Source organism: Rhinoderma darwinii, chromosome 10 (assembly GCF_050947455.1).
Source record: "Rhinoderma darwinii isolate aRhiDar2 chromosome 10, aRhiDar2.hap1, whole genome shotgun sequence".
NCBI classification, from domain to species: Eukaryota; Metazoa; Chordata; class Amphibia; order Anura; family Rhinodermatidae; genus Rhinoderma; species Rhinoderma darwinii.
The window spans coordinates 15,104,120-15,126,161 of record NC_134696.1 but is presented as its reverse complement, the minus strand read 5'-3'; the positions used below and the strand labels follow the sequence as shown (position 1 = coordinate 15,126,161).

The window sequence follows — 22,042 nt, the reverse complement described above, 5'->3', positions numbered from 1 at the left end:
CGATCGTGAGATTCCAGTAACAATCATGAAGAAGTCTTCTAAAAAGAGAAAAGGAGAATGTCACTATACAGTCACCTTGGAAAATATAATCAAAATTCAACACACATATTATTCCAAATACCAGCTATATATGTGTCAACATGATTTATTGGAAGAAACACAGGCCGAAAGAGCAAATCCAGATGTATCAATATACACAAAAAAAATGTTTTCATTTGGATAACGGAAGTACCTATCATTAACCTTATCTATACACATTGAGTGGATAATCCACATTCAGACCATAGGGATGTCGGGAATTAAGCTTTGTAATCCACTGTATTTCACGTTGTTTTAAAATCAGTTCCCTATTACCACCCCGTTTTAATGGGGGAACCCCGTCAATGAGGGTAAACTTAAGTTGCTGCACTGTGTGTCCAGTTTCAGCAAAATTTCGTGCTACGGGCAATTCCACCTTTTTGGTCCGTATTCTAGATTTGTGATTATTCAATTTCAAACGACATTCTGTCGTGGTCTCACCCACATAGATCAAATCACACGGGCACTGTAGTATATATATTACATATTCACTTCTACATGTGTAGAAGGAATTAATGTTAAAGATTTTATGTGTCTTAGGGTGGGAGTAGCCATCCCCCTTGGTCATGAGGGGACAGTTGTCACAGGACAGGCAAGGGAAACATCCCTTGCGTGTCCTGCAAGCCTGTCCACCATGTATACTACCAACATCTGTTCTGACCAATTTATCTTTCAAATTACGACATCTTTTGTAGGAAAATAGAGGAGGGGAACAAAGTTCGGAAACTTTATCGTAAAAGTTTCCCAAAACGTGCCAATGTTTTCTGATAATTCCTGCAACATTAGAGCTCCCAGTGTTGAAAGTAGACACCATCGGGAGTCTTTTATCCTTAGTTGTTCTATCTCTTTTCTCACTTAAAACCTCCCTATCTAATCGTTGTTCCCTATCCAGATGTACTTTAACGATCAGTGGTAAATATGTCTACACACTGTTTAACCCCTTTGGAACTTTCTGTTTTGAGTAAAGGTCTATCGTTTTGTCCTGTAACTAACATAAATTGGCTGCAATTAGATATTGATTGAAATAATTTTTTTAGATCTGTACGCCTGAAAGCATGGTTTTCACAACAGGAAGCAATTCCTGGACGGAATGACGTAACAAAATGTCAGCAATTATGTCTTAAAGAATGGCAATTGTTCAATAAGAGTAATTTTCAGCCACCCGCATGTGTGCAGGTGGTTGAAACATTTGTTCTGTCCGTATTGAAGGACGTTGAGAAATTTAAACAGGAGTGCTTAACAGGTTTAAAATTGAGAGCGCAGGACAAATTAACGATTGGGAGAAAAGGGCCCTTAATGCTTTGGTCCATAATGACGACCTGGTGATTAAACCTGCCGACAAAGGAGGTGCGGTCGTCGTTATGGACCGCACGATGTATTTACAGGAGGTGTATAGACAGCTTGGAGATATCAATGTCTATAAACGGATGTCTCTTGATCCTGGGAGGGACATAGAGAAACGTATGCAAGTTCTTAAAGACAACGCTTTTGCATGTGATATCATTGATACTGATTTACACTCATTCCTTATTCCCAAATATCCGATTACGCCTATGCTGTATTGCTTGCCTAAAGTACATAAAAATCTGACTGCACCCACTGGTAGACCAATTGTCTCGGGTAGGGATTCCTTACTAAGCCCAATGGCGATCTTCTTAGATAAGGTCCTTAGGAGATTTGCTACGTCAGCCAGATCATATGTGAGGGACACCTCTGATTTTTTGTTTATGATTAGGGAGGTCTCTATTCTTACGGGAGCACTATTGGTCTCGTTCAACGTGACGAGTCTCTATACGTCCATTAATCATGAACGAGGCTTGAATAGCGTTAAGACGGTACTTGATCAGACTGACTTTTCTACGGAGTGCAAGAGTTTTCTCTTGGGATTACTTGAGATTGTACTTACGTGTAATTATTCCCTGTTCAATGAGGATTTTTTTCTGCAGTTGAGTGGCACCCACATATGCCAACATAGTCATGGCGGACCTTGAGGAGATGTCGGTCTATGTATCCCACCACTTCAGCTCTGTGCTGAGGTGGTGGAGATACATCGACAACATCTTCCTCGTTTGGACAGGGGACATGTTAGGTTTGGATACATTTTTTGATGCTCTTAATAAAATAGATCCAGATATAAAGTTTACTAAGATGGTTTCAGACACAAACCTTACCTTTTTGGACACGATGGTCTTTATTCAGGATGGTAGACTCAAGACTGATTTATATACGAAACCAACTGATTTAGCCAGGGTAAAGAGGATAGTGGATGACCCAAATGATCTGGATACCAGACTAAATGTGATGATGCATAAGTTTTTAAATAGAGGCTATCCAAAAAAGATTGTTAAAGTACATCTGGATAGGGTACAACGATTGGATAGGGAGGTTTTAAGTGAGAAAAGACATAGAACAACTAAGAATAAAAGACTCCCGATGGTGTCTACTTTCGACACTGGGAGCTCTATTGTTGCAGGAATTATCAGAAAACATTGGCACGTTTTGGGAAACTTTTACGATAAAGTTTCAGAATTTTGTTCCCCTCCTCTATTTTACTACAAAATATGTTGTAATTTGAAAGATAAATTTGTCAGAACAGATGTTGGTAGTATACATGGTGGACAGGCTTGCAGGACACGCAAGGGATGTTTCCCTTGCCTGTCCTGTGACAACTGTCCCCTCATGACTAAGGCGGATGTCTACACCCACCCTAAGACACATAAAATCTTTAACATTAATTCCTTCTACACATGTAGAAGTGAATATGTAATATATATATATATACTGCAATGCCCGTGTGATTTGATCTATGTGGGTGAGACCACGACAGAATGTAGTTTGAGATTGAATAATCACAAATCTAGTATACGGACCAAAAAGGTGTAATTGCCCGTAGCACGACATTTTGCTGAAACTGGACACAGTGCAGCAACTTAAGTTTACCATCATTGACGGGGTTCCCCAATTAAAACGGGGAGGTAATAGGGAACTGATTTTAAAACAACGTGAAATACAGTGGATTACAAAACGTAATTCCCGACATCCCTATGGTCTGAATGTGGATTATCCACTCAATGTGTATAGATAAGGTTAATGATAGGTACTTCCGTTATCCAAATGAAAAATTTTGTTTTGTGTATATTGATACATCTGGAATTGCTCTTTCGGCCTGTGTTTCTTCCAATAAATCCTGTTGACACATATATAGCTGGTATTTGGAATAATATGTGTGTTGAATTTTGATTATATTTTCCAAGGTGACTGTATAGTGACATTCTCCTTTTCTCTTTTTAGAGGATTTCTTCATGATTGTTACTGGAATCTCACAATCGGATGAAGGAATCGTTGGACTCATATGTGACTTTTGTACTTCTAGACAATATTTATGTTGACAATATTATATAATAAGTGTAATTTTTTGAATTTTTTATTGGACATATGGTACAGCAGTACCGCATGAGTGTGAATAATGCCCTTGGATTAATTTGTCCATTCTCTTGTATTCAATATCTTAAATCTTATTAATTTTGATCCTATGTGTATATCCACAATGAGGTCGGTGGCGTCTTGATTGGCAGCAGTGATGGTACTAATACATTTTTAAATAAGAATAGTCATTAGAATATGACATTCTCTGATAGAGTTAAATAGGTTTATTCGCCTCTTGGCTAGTACCCGCTATAATACCTCTTGGGGATGATATATCCGCTGGAGATCTATGTGGTGACTGAAGACGGGTTACTCTCTTATGGATAATGAGAGATGTGATCTGTACCGGGATGTTGAATACCTTGTAAATACCTGAACGAAAAACTTTATATTTATAATATTCATGTATTTGTAGTTTTTTTTATAATTATGTACTGATTTTTAACACTGATTGTCTGGGCTTTGCCCCCTATTTATACACGTGTATGTTTTAACACACTCGACTTGAAAAAGCCTTTATAGAGAAGGTGAAACGTTGTAGTGGATGCTGGATGAATAAACCCAAGTTTTTTTGAGTGCTGCTTCGTTCTCTCTTTTTTGGATACAGAGGGCAGTGTCTGGCATTATCTACAGAGGGAAGTGTGTGGCAAAAAAATGTACAAATGAAACTGGTCAAAATCGGCTGTTAAAAACGGCAATACGGCCCGGAGCGGAATCGGAACAGATGCAAAACAGATGTAAAACGGCTGGTAGAAACGGCCCAAAACGGCCATTTTTATCGGCCGACACTCGGACCCTGTCGTATGAATAAGGCCTAACATTACAAATATGGGAGACATGGAGGATTCTATTGTTTTTCATTCAAAACAAATCATGAAGGTCTTAATCAAATTATTTTAATTCACTATATACAGGATGTAGCCATCTTTATCTTGATTCTGATAACTTGCAGCAGCATGATATGACACAACAAAAGACATTGAAAAGTTATTGAAAAACTCAAGATAAAGGATTTTGCCACTGTGTATTTAATGCGTTAAAAGTCAAGGTAAAGACGGCTACATCTGCACATATATGGCCTTCTGAATCATATGATTTGATTGACAAAGTTTTTCTCAGCTATCTTTGTCTTTGTTGATGGGAGAAGACAAGGCCTGAGACACAGGAGAGGGGGAGGGGATATTTTTACGCTAGTGTTTTTCATATATGTCAATGTATGTTTATAATAATAATATCTTTTGTTTTTTTTTAAAATATATGCTTTGTTTTATTAAAATTTTCATATAAAGCAGAAACAAAACAACAGAGTAACTGATCCAAAGATTTCAGGATCCCATCATGTGCCAGATGACCAGGTTTGATCTTGCCACTATTATCAACTATCTATTGTCACCAGTCCGAGGCAAGGGTAAAAAAAAACATTGAACAATTATTTTCTTCGTTTTCTATACTGCACGGATGTGTCTTTTTGATGGTTAAATCTTTTTTTTAAAGCTTAGCATATGAAGTAATGACATGCAGACTTTGCAAGATTCACCCTACTTCTCCTTGTGAGCAGCAATAATCATAATGGCCTTAAAGTCAATAAGGTCACTGACAACCGTTCTCTCCTTCACCTTACAGTAATCAATGATAAAGCCTTCTCCAACTAGAACTTTCCTGATAAAATCCTCATCACATGTGAAGACATGGAACTTGTCATTCCCGACTGTAAAATATGTTGTACCTAAAATCCCAACTAATATGAGGTGTCCTCCAGGTTTTAGCAACTTAGAGAACTTCCTCAGATATCTGATGTAATCATCTTGATCTTTACTAATAACTTCCAGCAGACCAGCACTGATGACACAATCGGCTGGTGGTAAGACCAGCGGCTCTGTCATATTCTCTTTCTCCAGGTCGTATTTCACAATATGTTGAATGGCTGATCTCACTTTTCCTTCTTTGTCCTCAAACTGATCTCTGGAAAATAAAAAATACAAGGAAAGTGATTGTCCCACAGTCAACATAAATATGGTGGCTCAGTACTTAGCACTGGACTATTAGAGGGGCGTAGCTAGGGGGGGGCAGGCGGGGCACGTGCCCCGGGCGCAGCTCAGAGGGGGGCGCCAGCGCCACCTCCTCCTGCACTATTATTGTACCTGTGTCGCAAGGACACAGGTACAATTAGAAGCAATGAATGACCGGGCACGTTCCGTGCTCGGCCATTCAGCGCCTCTCCACGAATGAAGCGACTGGTACCTTTTGTACCAGTGACGCTTCCGTCGATGAAAGGCGCTGACTGACTGACAGGGAAAGTCATCCTGCCCAGCCAATCAGCGCCTTTCATAGATGCTGTGTTCAACCCCCTGGAGACCTGCGCAGAAGAGAGCAGGTCTCCATGGCTGCCAGACGGCGTGGGAGCGGGAACAAGGTGAGTTTGAATATTTATTTTTTTTGTATTGTAATAAAAGTGTATTGCTGTATCTGCGGGGGGGGGGCAGACTATATCTACAGGGGGACTATATCTACAGGGGGACTATATCTACAGGGGGGCTATATCTACAGGGGGACTATATCTACAGGGGATGGGCTATATACAGGTGGACTATATCTACAGGGGGGCTATATCTACAGGGGGTGGGCTATATACAGGGGGACTATATCTACAGGGGGTGGGCTATATACAGGTGGACTATATCTACAGGGGGTGGGCTATATACAGGGGGACTATATCTACAGGGGGCTATATACTGGGGTGGGCTATCTACAGGGGGACCATATCTACAGGGGTGGGCTATATACAGGTGGACTATATCTACAGGGGGTGGGCTATATACAGGGGGACTATATCTACAGGGGGGCTATATACTGGGGTGGGCTATCTATGGAGCACCATATACAGGGGTGGGCTATAACTACAGGGGGGGCTATATAGTATATAGCCCCCTGTAGATATAGCCCACCTCTGTAGATATAGCCCACCCCTGTAGATATAGCCCAACCCTGTATATATGGTCCCCCTGTAGATATGGTCCCCCTGTAGATATGGTCCCCCTGTAGATAGCCCACCCCTGTATATAGTCCTCCTGTAGATATAGTCCCCCTGTAGATATAGCCCACCCCTGTATATAGTCCCCCTGTAGATATAGCCCACCCCTGTATATAGTATCCCACAAATAGCTCCCCCTATAGTGCTCCACAGAAAGCCCACCCCTGTATATAGCCCCCTTGTACATATAGTCCACCCCTGTATATAGTGCTCCACAGATAGCCCACCCTTGTATATAGTATATACAGGGGTGGGCTATCTGTGGAGCACTATATACAGGGGTGGACTATCTAGTGGAGCACTATATACAGGGGGGGGACTATATGTACAAGGGGGGCTATATACAGGGGTGGGCTATCTGTGAAACACTATATACAGGGGTGGACTATATGTGGAGCACTATATACAGGGGTGGGCTATATCTACAGGGGGCTACATACATGGTTGGGCTATCTGTAGAGTACTATATACAGGGGTGGGCTATATCTACAGGGGGCTATATACAGGTGTGGGCTATCTGTAGAGCACTATAGGGGGAGTTATTTGTGGGACACTATACAGGGGTGGTCTGTATGGGGGCACTATCTACAGAGGCTCTATGGCAGGCACTATCTACAGGGTGCACAGTGTGTGTGTGTAGGACACGGTGTATGGTGCTATTATAATTAGAGGTGCAGTGTATGGCGCTATTATATTTAGGGGCGTAGTGTGTGGTATAATGATAACTTTATATTTATTTATCGGTGCAGAAATGTTGGAAAAGTGAGAAGCTGAAGACATGTGAGCGGCAAACTGCAGTAATGGTCTGTGACCGGGAGAAGCCACCATAGAGGTCTGGACCGGATGGAGAAAAAGAACTAGAATCTGAGACGTCACCGGTGAGTCACTTAATGTAAATGTTTATTCTGCCTCTGATCAGTACTGTAGTCACTGTATGATCTGCAGCAAGATGATTATGATAGGATTTATTTTTTGTGAAACGGCATCTCCCAGCACATCCTTATCATTGTTCGGGCCATGCTGGGAGCTGTAGTTTTACGCCGTACATACCTATACGGCAGGGGTTGCACTAAATTGAGCTGTATTTGTGCTGGTGTTGTATATATGTAGTGAGCTTGCTTCTGAGGCTGTATATATGTACTGAGCTTGGTTCTGTTGTGTATAGAACCATATTGCTTGTAAAATGTACAAATGTTTTTATGCTCGCGTTACATAAAAATAAATGACACGTCAATTCGTAGAGAAAACAAACACGGCGAGGGGGAAGAAGATGTCGGGAAAGAGGTTGGGGGGGCGCCAAACTGAATCTTTGCCCCGGGTGCTGGAGAACCTAGCTACGCCTCTGACTATTAACTTGCAATACTGGTGGTAAGACTTGAAATAATCCAATGCTGATACACCAAGCTTAAGCTCTATTCAGACGACAGAGTCTGAGTGTCGGCGATAAAAACTGCTGTTTTGGTCTGTTTTTCTCTGCCGTTTTGCATCTTTTTTTCATCCGTTCTGTTTCCGTTCCGGGTCGAGTTTCCGTTTTTAACAGCTGATTTTGACCAGTTTTGCATTCAGCAACGGATGAATTTAATTTGCCAATTTGTGCACACACTTCCCTTTGTAGATAATGCCACACAGCCCCCTGTAGATACTGTCACAGCCACCCTGTAGATAATTCCACACATTGCCCTCTGTAGATAATGCTACACACTGCCCTCTGTAGATAATGCCACACAGGCTCCTGTAGATATTGCCACATCCCCCCTGTAGATAAGGCCGCACACTGCCCTCTGTAGATACTGCCACACAGCCCCCTCTAGATAATGCCACACAAAGCGCCCTCTAGATAATGCCACACACTGCCTTCTGTAGATAATGCCACACAGCCCCCTGTAGATACTGCCATAGCCCCTAAAGGATATATTAGTTAAAAGCCACTACTTACCCAAACAGCCGAATCCCTTCTCAACCAGAGGTCCAGCTCAAGGATGTTTCCCCTGTGGGGATTGCGTGGCGTGTCCTAATATATCACGAACATCTTTCTTTGATTCCATTAAAAATGGAAGGCGGTTCAAAATCTTGCACTATATCTCCTGTAGCGCAACTCACGTCATTTACTATGCGACATGTGGCTGTCCAAAGGTCTATATAGGCCTAACCTCTAGACAACTGAGAATGCGTGTTCGTGAGTACGTACGGGACGTAATTGCTGCAAAGGAAATAGATGATCTATCGGTATTGAAGTCGATCCCCAAACACTTCAAACTATACCATGGATGTGACCCCAAAACATTTTTGGCATGGGGTATAGATAGGATACATTGTGGTGTCAGAGGTGGACATGCGAAGATGATGCTTGCACAAAAGGAATGTAGGTGGATTATTACTCTGGGAATCATGACTCCACATGAAAAATTAAGTTTTGCTGCCTTTTTATAGGGCTGTTTTCGTCCTATACTGAAATATAAGTGGTTATAAGCTCCTCTGTCTCCCATTTTTTTTTTTTTTAAATCAAACCAATTTTATTGATACGAACACATAAAAGAAATAACATAGTAACATTCACATTACAATTTTCCAGCATCGTATACAATAATGACAGCATATCAGGAAATCCCCAACTTCCCCCCTTTCCCCCCTCCCCGCACGGCCCCCACTATATCTCTGCCCTTTGTTTCTAGTACCAATCCTGGCCAGAGCACATTTCTCTTATCAAGTTTCCCCACCACCCCTTTTTGCTCCAGACTCTACCATCTCCAGTTCCTCAGACAACTCTCGCCCTTATTCTGTTTAGTTCAGGTGACAGCACCTCAGGACAGGCCATCCATCTGCTCCATTGTTTCTCAAATTTTTTTTCCGTGCCCCTTTTAGAAAATATCTTATGCTCCATCAGGATATTATAGTTCACCATTCCTACAATTTCCCTCATCCCTGGTGGCTCCTCATCCAGCCAGTGTTTAGCAATGCATTTCCTTGTTTGATATAATATCTTGGCAATTGCCAGGTTTGCCATTCTGTCACTCTCCAATTCTCCCACTACTCCGAACAACATAACTTTAGGGTCTGCCGCCAATTCCCGACCATACACCTGTTTTATCAGATCCAATACTTCCCCCCATAGGGTCCTCAGAGCCTCACATGACCAAAACATATGCAGTATATCCGCTTTCTCTTCCGTGCACCTAGGACATTTAGCATCCGCTCTAATACCCATCTGCTTTAATACCCACGGGGTTCGATACACTCTGTGTATCAGGAAGAGTTGTGATCTCCTCTGCGCCAGACTGAGCGATAAGTGACATGTGGATGCTAATATCTCCTCCCACTCCTCCTCAGTCAATGGACCAACATCCCGTTCCCATTTCGCTTTTACCAGCATCATTGGGTTTCCCAGGTGTTTGGACAGCAAGCTCCTGTACGCCATTGAGATCAGGCCTTTGGTCGTGTCAGCCCTTCCCGCATACTCCAGGACCCCAAGAGCACAGACCGTCAGGTCCACTACCTGCGCCTGCGCCTGTAGGGCATGACGGATCTGCAAATACTGATAAAACATATTGTGCTCTAGTGAAAATAGGTCCTTCAACTGCTGAAATGATCTCAGCCCGTTATCATCATATAAGTGTTGTATTCGTCTAACCCCTGCCAACTCCCATTTTTGCATGCCCTCTAATTGGTATAATTCCCACAGGACCGGATTATGCCATAGGGGAGTATATTTGGTGCACATTCCCACTCCCAGGATCTGTTTGCATTGCCACCATACTTTATGTATCAGGAGTAACGTTGGTTTAGCACTCGCCAATCTCTTAAAGGTATGCGCTTCCAGACTCTCTAGTGGATTATGTCCTCCCCCCATGTATGACAATAAACGTGCACTGGCACCCCAAGTCTCTGTGTCCTCCCATCCCTTAAATTGTTGGCTCTGGGCAGCCAGGTAATATATCCAGGCATTTGGCAGCGCGACCCCCCCTTCATCTTTGGGCAATTGCAATTTCTCCAATTTAATCCTTGGAACCCCTTTTTTCCATACCAGATCCCGAAAGAGATTGTGCAAGCGTCTGAACCAGTGCTTAGGTATCCATACTGGGGAGTTATGAAGAATGTATAAAACTTGAGGCATAAGGATCATCTTGATTAGGTTAGTCCTCCCCAGAGCAGAGAGCGGGAGCCTGTTCCAGGCATCCACCTTTTGTTTCACCTTAAGCAGCATTGGTGAGACATTCAAAGACATATAGTCTTGGACCCTAGCCGTCACCTTAACCCCTAAATACGTAAATTCAGAAACTATCGGAATCCGGATCCCCCCTCCAGTATCTACAATATTCACTGTATCAAGTGGCATCAAAGCAGACTTGGTCCAGTTAATATTTAATCCCGAGAACTCCCCAAACCTTGTGATCGTATCCATTACTACCTGCAGTGTATTCTCCGTGTCCGTCATATATATTAAAATGTCGTCTGCATATAATGACATTTTTTCCTCCATTTCCCCATATTGCAAGCCTCTTATACGTTCCACCTGTCTTATGAGGCACGCCAGTGGCTCCACCGCCAAGGCGAATAGTAATGGTGACAGTGGGCACCCCTGTCGTGTACCCCGGGCCAGTGAAAATTTCTCAGACATTGTACCATTCACCCGTATGCGGGCTGTAGGGGCCACATACAGCAACTGTACCCACTTTACGAAGTTAGGGCCGAATCCAATCTTTTCTATTACCCGCCATAAATACCCCCATTCTACGCAGTCGAACGCTTTTGCAGCATCTAACGTTAGCACCGCCCTTCCTCCTTGCTCATCCGTTGCCGCCTGAAGATTTAAAAACAGCCGCCTGAGGTTGACCGCCGTCGATTTGGAGGGCATGAACCCCGATTGGTCTTCATGCACAACATGCTGTACCACCCTGTTCAGCCTCAGTGCCAATATCTTTGCCAAGATCTTGACATCCGATGTCAACAAGGATATTGGTCTATAGGACTCCGGTAATTGGCTGTCTTTCCCCTCTTTTGGGAGAACCACTATCGTAGCCTCATATAGGGAGTCTGGTAATTTACCTCTGTCAAAACTATCCTGCAAAGTACTCAAATATTCTGGCGCTAGTTCCGTCCCATATTCCTTATAGATTTCCCCCGGTAACCCATCTGGACCCGGAGCTTTCTCATTTGCCATATCTCTTATCGCCTGTTCCAACTCCTCTAGTGAAATAGGGGTCTCCAAACTTTCACGGTCCTCCCGGCCCAAGGTAGGCAAATTAATGTTTCCCAGGTACTCGTCCAATTGCTGTGTGTTGTAATGCACCTTGGATGTATATAGGTCAGTATAAAACCGCTGGAATATTTGCAGGATTTGCCCCGTGTCTGTCTCCACCCTCCCCCCCTCCCCCCTAAGGCCATGAATGAAATTATTGCCCCCATGCGGTTTTGCCATCCTAGCGAGTAATCTCCCCGCCATTTCCCCTTCTTCATAATATTGCTGTTTAAGGAATAGTCGTTTATTATCCGCCATTGTTAGTTGGTGATTTTTTAACAACGTCTGTGCCTCCACCCAATGTCTAAGTGTCTCCTCGGATCCCTCTTCTACATGTCTCCCTTCTGTTTCTGTCACCCGCTCCTCTAAACTTTCTCCCAACTGCCTGGATTTAGTTTTAATTCGTTTAATATTTTGAATGAATACTCCTCTCAGCCAGGCTTTCATGGCATCCCATAACACTCCCCGCGGCACCGACTCAGTATTAAAATTAAAATATTCTTTTATCAGGTTCCGTATTTCCTCGCCGTCCATCAATCTTAACCAAAACGCATTCAGCTTCCAATTCCCGGGGTTCCTGGTATGCCACCATGTCTATTCGGGAAAGTGACTGAAATGTGGATGATGCACACGAGTACTGCCTCACCCCTGGATGTTTATCTCTCCAAATATCCCGCAGACCCAATTCCTCCATTAATCTTCCAAAGGCAGTCAGATCTCTTCTTTGCCCTCCTCCTCCTCTATGAAACCTGTCCAACCCTTCAGACATCACTGCATTAAAATCCCCCATCACAATTAGCGGTACCTCAGGCCACCTGGAGAGTTTCTCCGTAACTCGTTTCAGTACAGTGCTAGAATATGGCGGAGGGATATACAACACTACCAGAATACACTCCCAGTGATATATAGTACAATGCACTCCCACATACCTCCCCTCCTCATCAGAAAAGGATGAATGACAGACAAAGGGGAGACTCCTGTGTATCAGCAAACTCACCCCCCTGGAATAAGTCGTATGAAAAGAGTGAAACCCATGTGCAATCCACACTCTCTGCAATAAGAATACAGACTCTCTAGTCAGATGCGTTTCTTGCAGCCCCACTATCAGGGCATTTTGTTGTTTAACCCAGTTAAATATTGCCTGCCGTTTCCTAGCTTCCCGTATTCCCCGGACGTTCCAGGATAGACATTTAACCGATCCCATCGGGCGTCATATTTTTAAGAAATCTGTTTCTCCTCCAGCCTGCTCCAGTCAAGATATTAGGCCGTGCGTTCCCTCCCTCCTCCCCTCCCCCCCCAACAAAACCTCCCCTCCGAAAAGGGTCAGAGCGACATGTACTGTCTCTCCTATCCAGCAGAAACGCACCATAGTGCAAACTTTTTCTGTCTCCCATTTTTAATATGTGTTATTAATTGTTTGTTTTACACTTATGTCCAGATTTCGCTAGAGGGTTTATATATTGTTCGATCCTGAGGTGGCTTGGAGACGTATTAGGTACGAGGAATCAACAGATATACTCTTTGACCATCTAGCAACATTCTCATGAGAAGAGATCTTTATCCTCGGTGTCTATGTTGTCCTTTTTTAATGTAACCATTATGTCCGACTCGGTGTAATTTGACGACTGTTTTTTCTTGGTTGTTATATTTCCCACGGCTAATACATACTCCTATATATGTTTTATGTTTTATATTTTTTGCTTCTTATTTTTTAGAGCTTTATAAGTTTTTTCTATATCGCGTCTTCCTTACATGGTTTCCATGTACTTAACTCACCTTTTTTTTTAGTTTTTTATCATATCCTATTATGGTTTTTTGTTTTTGGTCTGTGCGGTTTCTTGATCGCATTACTCACTTTGTCGCGATTTTTTTGCTGCTCCATTCTTCTTTTATACTTTTAATAGACACATTTTGACACCTTTATTATCAATATAAAAGTCTTTTGCACATTATTATGGTCTTATTTTTATATACATTTTTTATAATTGCTTATTATACACAATGTTTCGTTGTTTTCATATTTTCTATGTTATTCTTTGTTAAAATCAGGGGATTTATCTTGGCATGTATTGGATCCATAATTTTTTATATCACCATATTAAATAGATCTGTACATACTTACAGTAGTATTCTCCTCTCCGGGGTTGTGCATGCTATGGAGAGACTGAGAGCCCGCTCCGTTCCCCTCTCGTCTATACACAGGCACTGCGCCTGCGCTGTCTCCATAGAGACGCGTCCTCGGAGGCACGCATGCGCAGTGGGGGTGTGACGACAGGCGACGGAGATCTCGTGGCTTCAGGTACACTCACGCGCATGCGCCAGAGACCGGATGACGGGATACACCGGAAGACATCAGCTGTTCACTAGGGGAGACACATATAAACTGGACACTTACATAGAGTAGTTAATACCCCCTGAGGAAGCTGTACCAGCGAAACGCGCGTCGGGTGTCATTACATTTGGCTACACTGTGTGGACCACCTTACCGTTTTCACTCCCATGGGTAAGACTGTTTCTTATTAGGCTATTTGTTATCCCAGGCAGACTTTGATTCACATCATAGACCATGCCAGGATATTTCCTCTCTTTGACTTATGTATACCTAATGAAGTGTTTTTTTCTTGGTGTGATGTTCTTTCCTAGTGTCTCTCCTGTTCTTTGTTGATGATATTATTGTTTTACCTAGCTCTTCTTTTCACTCATGTGAATCCTATACTTTATAATACAGGTGAGACACTGTGATGACACATCACTAACATGCCTTTTTGTGTTACTGCCTGGTGCACATATGTTTCAATTGTGCACTTTATACAGCATACCCGTGGTAATATTATCATCTGTGAGTGGTCCACACGTACATTGTTTTTTAGATCCTTGCTAATTTTAAAAATTGTCTGTTTTGTGTATGATATTATATTAAATCAAATTTTGTACATATTTCTATTATTTGTGGCGCTGTGACTCCTTGTCCTCAATTTTTTTTGCCATAGCCGCTGTAGATACTGTCACACACTGCCCTTTGTAGATAATGCCACACACTGCCCTCTGTAGATACTGCCACAGCCCCCCTCTAGGTAGTGCCACACAGACCCCCTGTAGGTAATCTCACACAGCCCCCTGTAGGTAGTGCCACAGAGCCCTCTCTAGGATTGTGCAACACAGCCTCCCTCTAGGTAGTGCCACACAGCCCCTTGTAGGTAGTGCCATACAGCCCCCTTGTACATAGCACACCCGTAGATGGCACACCCACCGTACATGGAACCCCCTCGTAGATAGCACCTCCCTCCTGTAGATAGCGCCACTGTAGGGGACAGTTCCAAGGGAAGTCCTTGACGTCACTGTCCATATATGGACAGTGACATCAGAAACTTCTCCTGATGCTGTGGCCGGTGATTCCTCTTCAGAAGAATTCCCTGATTTCCCTGATTTCACTGTCCATATATGGACAGTGACTACTCCTGGAGTGGTCCCCTGCTCCTGAATCAGAATCCCCGGCCACAGCGTCCCGTGATTCCGCTCCAGGAGAAGCCCCTGATGTTACTATATGGACAGTGAAGTCAGGGAATTCTCCTGGAGCGGAATCACCAGCCGTTGTAGCCGGGATTCTGCTTCAGGCGTAGGGAACCGCTCTAGGAGAAGTCCCTGACGTCACTGTCCATATATGGACACTGATATCAGGGACTACTCCTGGAGCGGAATCTCCGGCCACAGCTTCGGCAACGCTGTGGCCGGGGATTACGGATTCCACTCCTACAGGGAGCTAAAAAAAATCTCCTCATCCTCCTCCTCACATGCATTTCACACTGTGAGGAGGAGAAGAGTGCGAGCGAGTGTCAGAAAGAATGGCCGTCACTCGGATCTCATCCAAGCGACAGCTATGTTTTACATGGCCACATAGAATTCTATGGGAGCCGTGCGGCCGTGAGAACGGCCCAAAAAAGGGCATGTCCCATTTTTTGACGGCCCGGTCTACCAGGCCATCAAAAAATCAGCCATGTGAACAGCCCCAATTGGGGTCTTTTGATACAAATGCGGCCATGTGATGGCTGTTCAAAAATGGCTGTCACACAGCCGAGAATCCCTGTCGTGTGAATAGGGCCTTATACGGTGCCGTTCAAGCATTAATTTATACGATACTGCCCTGTACAGAGAAGAATATTTAACTTTTGATTTAAGTATTAACAGAGAACACATTTTTTGAACTAACTTCATATTTTAAAATATAGGAGGATTCCTCCAGCTCACCGGTATGTATGTCCAGATTTGGACTGCGCACTGATCCACGTGGCGGCACACGGTACAAACACAGCAGAAACTGAAGAATTTGATCCAGCGCTGTTTTGTTAAAAGGAAGCAATATTCCAACTTTATTTCAGACAAAAAGTTTTACATTGTGCCATGACTAAGGACAGGTGATCTGTCGGAAACGCGTAGGCTTACTGCTGAGACAACCACCCTTACTCATAGTGGATTTTACTTTTGTCTAAAATAAAGTTGGAATATTACTTCCTTTTAACGAAACAGCGCTGGATCAAATTCTTCCGTTTCTGCTAACTTCATATTTGTTGTATCAGGAGCAACAATAACAATGACAGTGGGTTTTCCTTGATATTTGGACAAATACGTCACCTGTTTTCTTCTTTCTCTTGAAGGAGTGTTGATGTGTGGCCCCAATAAAATGCTCCCGTACGTTCGTCCACCCATCTCTTCAGCTCCATGATGCATCTGTTATTGGCCTTCAGCACTATCATGTTTTTGAAAAACTCACTGGCTGAAAATAGTTGATGAACGAGGGAACCAAGACTGAGGTCAACCAAGATGTCTCCGTTAATATGACCTGCAGAAAAAATTCTGAATACTGAATCATCTAATCTGTTAAACCCTCATAGATTATGTAAATAAACAAGGACATATGTCTCTATCACTTCTAGCAAATTATGTAAATATTGGGTTTCCAATACCCAAAAAAAAAAAAAACAACAGGTAAACTAATCTTTAAATGTTTTATAGAGATAGATTTGGTGATACTTCTCATACTTCTCACTAGTACATTAAGAGCAGTCCCATCAAAGTTATAATTATTTAGTTAGAGGACTAGAAAGGAGAAGGAAGGCTCATGGTACAGAAAGTAGAACCATCCAAAAGCCTTCAATTGAATATTAAGGTGAGGTGCTCATCTGATGGGATAATATATAGTTAACCCTATGTGTCGTCAATAACCAGAGGTGTAGCTGCTCATCTGGAAATAGGAGTAAGCAAACATGGGGCGCTCCTGTGTAATATAGTCCATACAAACAAAAGTATGGTAGACCCACCTGGCTGGATAGCATATTTTAAAACAACACACTAGTAACGCAGAAATCCTAATAAGGTGTCCCAAAGGAAGATATAGGTTCAGATCTTTAATTAAACTCATTATGCAGTCTCAGAAATCCTAGGAGTAGACATTATTGTCTTGAAAACATTTTTGAGAATTTTAAATCGTAGCTAAACTTTCGCAAAAAAAAAATATTTAAACTGCTATTATGTCCCTCTAATTTTTCACTTCAAAGTACCTTTTTTGCAGCATTTTTTTCTTGTGAAACCGTCTATTTTCTCACATTTCCTGATCCTGGACAGTTCCTAGGGGCGTGTCTAGGGGCGTGTCTTACTGTGTGTGATGTTACGATCTGTCTGTATCTTTCATGGGCAGTGAACTCTGAGGTGATAACTACAATACTGTGAGCGTGCACTGAGCTATGCACAGCAGAACACATTATACACAGAGATGTAAATATCTCTGCACACTCCAGAAGAAAGCAATCAAAGTTTTTCTTTTCACTTTCCCTGGCAAGTGCAGGGAAGATAAGACAGGACGGCAGGGTGCTTGGGGGGGGGGGGAGGGGGGGACGGACAGAGCAGTCCTAGTCTTATCTGGTGCTAATTAGCAGCTCAGATTGCAGTGTCCTGAGACTCTTTGCTGTGGAGAATCATCCAGGCACAGAGACCAGTGCACACAATCTCTTCCATGTGCTCTGCTGCTAGAGAACTGTGTAGTGTATAGAGGCAGAGAGACCTGCCTGACGTCACGATGGGGGCGTGCACATCTGACGTCAGGATGGGGCCGTCCACCCACCTGTACTCATAGGCAGCAGAATCCGTACACTGATACATTCAAACGGTGTACGGATTTCTGCTAGCAACAGGAGAAATACAAGAAATAAAATGTGGTAGAAAAGTGTCAGAGTGGCCATTTAAAACACACATATAACACCAAAAGGAGCCCAAATGAATTAATAAAGTATATTACAAAATATATTTATATTACACATGCTGCTAGAAAATAAAAAGTTGATCGAACGTTTAGTTACGCTTTCAGGATTTATGAGCTTCATTTTGGTTCCTTTAGTGTCAATGAATATTCATATGTAGAGTTATACTAAGGATACCTGTGGTTTCTGTTTTCTAGACTATACTACATAGGTGCGCCCTCTGTTAGCTATGCACCCCAAAAAGGTACAATAAAAACTCTTCTTGGGAAAAATAATCCATCATACAGCTGTGTCGATAGAAAAAGAAAAAATTTCTTGCTCTCGAAATGGGCTATACAAAAAATTTGATTTTTTAATAAAACTTTCTTTGCAAAATTTCTCAAATATGAAATAATATATATATGTATATCAATTTGGCACAGCCGCACTTGTAATGACCTTAAAATTAAAGTTCAGGGTTTTGGAGAATACAGAGTTTAAAATACTAAACTCTGAGACTTTTGTTTTTTTTCATCATATTCAATGACCAGGGCTTTACTCTGCTCCTTGGCATTTTCCAGATGACTGGGGAAGTGTGGTCGCCTCCTCTGACCTCACACATACCCAAAATATAATTAGCAAAATGTATTATCTGCTCTTAAAGAGGCTCTGTCACCAGTTTCTAAGTGCCCTATCGCCTACCTAATCTGATCGGCGCTGTAATGTAGATAACATCTGTGGTTTTTATTTTGAAAAACTATAATATTTGAGCAAGTTATCAACAATTTTAGATTTATGCTAATTAGTTCTTAATGGCCAAGTCGGCGTGTTTTTACTTTTTACCAAGTGGGCATTGACCAATCAGCGTCATACACTTCTGTTCATTCATGTTTAGCTTGTTTTACTGCACAGCGTGATGTCGCGAGATCACGCTGTGACGGCACTTCCTCCCACAGGTTCTTCACCGGAGCGATGAAAGAGTCAACAGACATCGCCTCCAGCCATGCCAGGACGTTAATCCGAATCTGCAGTAGCTGGAGCCGATGTCTCTTCAGTCTTCCATGGCTCCGATGAAGAACCTGTGGGAGGAAGTCCCATCACAGTGTGATCTTGCGAGATCACGCTGTGCAGTAAAACAAGCTGGACATGAAAGAAGAGACGTGTATGGCGTTTATTGGTCAGCGTCATACACTTCTCTTTACAACGCCCACCTGGTAAAAAGTAAAACAATGCGCAGTTGGTCATTAAGAACTTATTAGCATAAATCTAAAATTGTTCATAACTTGCTCCAAAAGAATCGTTTTTCAATATAAAAAAAGGCAGAAGATAGGGAAATTATAAACTGGTGACAGGGCCTCTTTAATATATATATATATATATATATATATATATATATATATATATATATATATATATATACATATATATATATATATATATATATATATGTATATATATATATATATATATGTATATATATATAGATATATATATATATATATATGTATATCTCTATATATATATATTTATATATATATATATATATATATCTCTATATATATATATATCTATATATATATAAATATATATATATATATATACATATATATATATATATATATATATATATACATATATATATATATATATATATATATATATATACACACATATATATATATATATATGTATATAAATATATATATATATATATATATATATATATATATATATATATACATGCATACATACATACATACATACATACACCAAAAGCAGTTTAAAAAAAAAATGTTTTAAGCCCTGTGTGGGGACAGAAACATTAGATCTGACATGGATTAAATAAACCCCATTTTTTTTTTTAAACTACTTTTTGGAGTGCCGCTGCATCTAAAGGGACATTTGGATTATGGTCAAGTTCGCATAGCACCCTATACTTTATCTGTTGAAGTGCTGCTATTAAATAATAATAATGTAACCATCATTGTATCTTAGGAGTAAGTAAAATATTCAGGATACATACCCACTGTGAAAACTTCTCTAAGATTTTCAATGGGAAACTTCAAGACGTCATCTCCAAAGACCATGTCTGGTTTATCTGAAAAGTATTGATCCAGATGTTGTCTGGAATCAAAGTCATGTTCATGATAGACCTTATGGGGACTGGAATCCATCATCTACTCTTGTATCACAGACGGGGTGACTACCTCTAGACCGGGGCACAAAGTCTTTATATAATTACCAGGATTATATTTACATAGTGTGTTACTAAGATCAACTTATCACATGATGACTTATTATATTCATGAGCCGGTCATGGGAACTTGTGTTATAATAAATCCACATAGAGAAATAATGATCTTTAACCGGTTAAGGACTAGGCTGATTTACAGCTAAATTACCTGAGAAAATTTTCACAATTTTGCTATGCGTTTCTTTAGATGATTATAACTTTGCAGGTGAATAAAGTTTATCTTTGAATTTAACATGCTTTTTTAAGGACAGATAGGGCTTTGTTTTAATGGCATTTGTCAGTACAAATCATTTTTTTTTTCTTTAATGTGGGCAAAATTGGAAAACAATTTAAGAATTTTGCAAATGTGTCAGTTTATGCGAGCATTTTTCACACACAGTATGGACGAATGAGAAAATTCATCTCCTTTCACATTCTGCCACTTCTCCCGTGCATGGGGATACCGAATATGTGTGTTTTTTTTCATTGTGCGGGCGTGCGCCAGGGCTTGGCATAAAAGGAGGCTTTTTGGCCTTTTGGGTCCAGCAATTCTGCACTTGATTTTATAGCAGCATACTGTGTCCTGGGGGCCTAATGCTGCTGAAATATTAGAAACAACCCATAAACAACTTCATTCACACAAGTAGACCCCACAAGGTTTTCTTCAAGGGGTTTATGATCCTTTTATAAAGTCCAGTTTTCTTCTGAAAGTTTCTTGAATAAGATGGAACAAAATAAAATTAGCATTTTTTGGGGGAAATGCGTTAGTTTACATGAGCATTTCCCACACACAGTATGGACCATGGACAAAATTAATCTCCTTTCACATTCTGCCACTTCTCCTGTGCATGGGGATACCAAATATGTGTGCCTTATTTTTCACATAGAGATGTGGGAGGGCGAACGATAGAAGAAGCTTATTTCACAAATTACCTTCTTTCAAAGCTGATTTTGCAAAACTCAACCGAGTTTCTATAACACTTACAAAATATCTGCTCTTGAAACCGAGATCCCAAAATATTCATCTAGGGCTATAATGGGAATTTATTTTCTGGGTTTTCCTAAAAGGGCAGATTTATGCAAATGAGGCTTTCCAGCAGTTGAACTTTAGAAAATATGCAAACATGACATCCACCCCCCACCCATTCCCTTCCTCACCCTTGGAGTAAGATCAGAGGAAAATAAAAATGTAATGTGGGGCAAATATATTTTCAACTAATTAATCTAATAATTCAGAACAGTGTGGTATTTTTTAAAACATGGGTGAATGCACAAGCCTGGTTGTGAGGGACATGAGGGACAGAAATATCGGGAATCTTTGCGGCGCCCATTCTTTCTGCAGACGTGGCACTTTTTCTGGGGGTTGCTTCCGGTTGGTATTGGGGGAATGGGACTGATGAAATGTCTTTCAGTCAGTCGCGTGACATCCTCAGACTGGGGATATTCTCTGGTATCCTGAACACCAAATATGAGGCCTTGGATAATTATCTCCTGGAAATCCAGGTATGTGTCTCTGCCTCTGTTTTTTTTATAGAGCATAAATGAATTGTGGATTGCCACCTGTAGCAGATAAATGGACACTTTTTTGTACCAGGTTTTCGTTTTCCGTTTTACTAAATAGGGCTATAAAACCTGGTCGCTTAAATCCACCATCACATGTACTTATTATATTTATTCGGACACGCTAACTGGTTTGTGCATTTCCGATGTTGCCCCTCTTTCCCTCACTGCCACTGTTGCCGCGGTATGAATTGTGCTTAGTACATAAACATCTTTATGATCCCTGTACTTGACCGCCAACAATTCCT

General features: G+C 41.5%; 1 protein-coding gene across 1 annotated transcript; it reads right to left on the bottom strand.

Moving 5' to 3' along the window:
• Window positions 1-5,042: 5,042 nt before the first annotated feature.
• LOC142662497 (nicotinamide N-methyltransferase-like) lies at window positions 5,043-20,178 on the bottom strand. The gene is made up of 3 exons (XM_075840704.1): window positions 20,025-20,178; window positions 16,401-16,608; window positions 5,043-5,466 (listed from the first exon to the last, which is right to left on the bottom strand). The coding sequence occupies exons 1-3, from the start codon at window positions 20,176-20,178 to the stop codon at window positions 5,043-5,045; spliced, it is 786 nt and encodes a 261-aa protein (XP_075696819.1).
• Between the last annotated feature and the right edge of the window lie 1,864 nt (window positions 20,179-22,042).

What these genes read in the sequence shown, in the direction of transcription:
- LOC142662497 (XM_075840704.1), bottom strand. Translation starts at nt 20,178, where the DNA reads ATGATGGATTCCAGTCCCCATAAGGTCTATCATGAACATGACTTTGAT. An exon ending in TAGAGAAGTTTTCACAGTGG is followed by an intron (nt 16,609 to 20,024) that starts GTATGTATCCTG and finishes TTTTTTCTGCAG; the next exon opens with GTCATATTAACGGAGACATC. An exon ending in CAAGAGAAAGAAGAAAACAG is followed by an intron (nt 5,467 to 16,400) that starts GTGACGTATTTG and finishes TTTATTTTCCAG; the next exon opens with AGATCAGTTTGAGGACAAAG.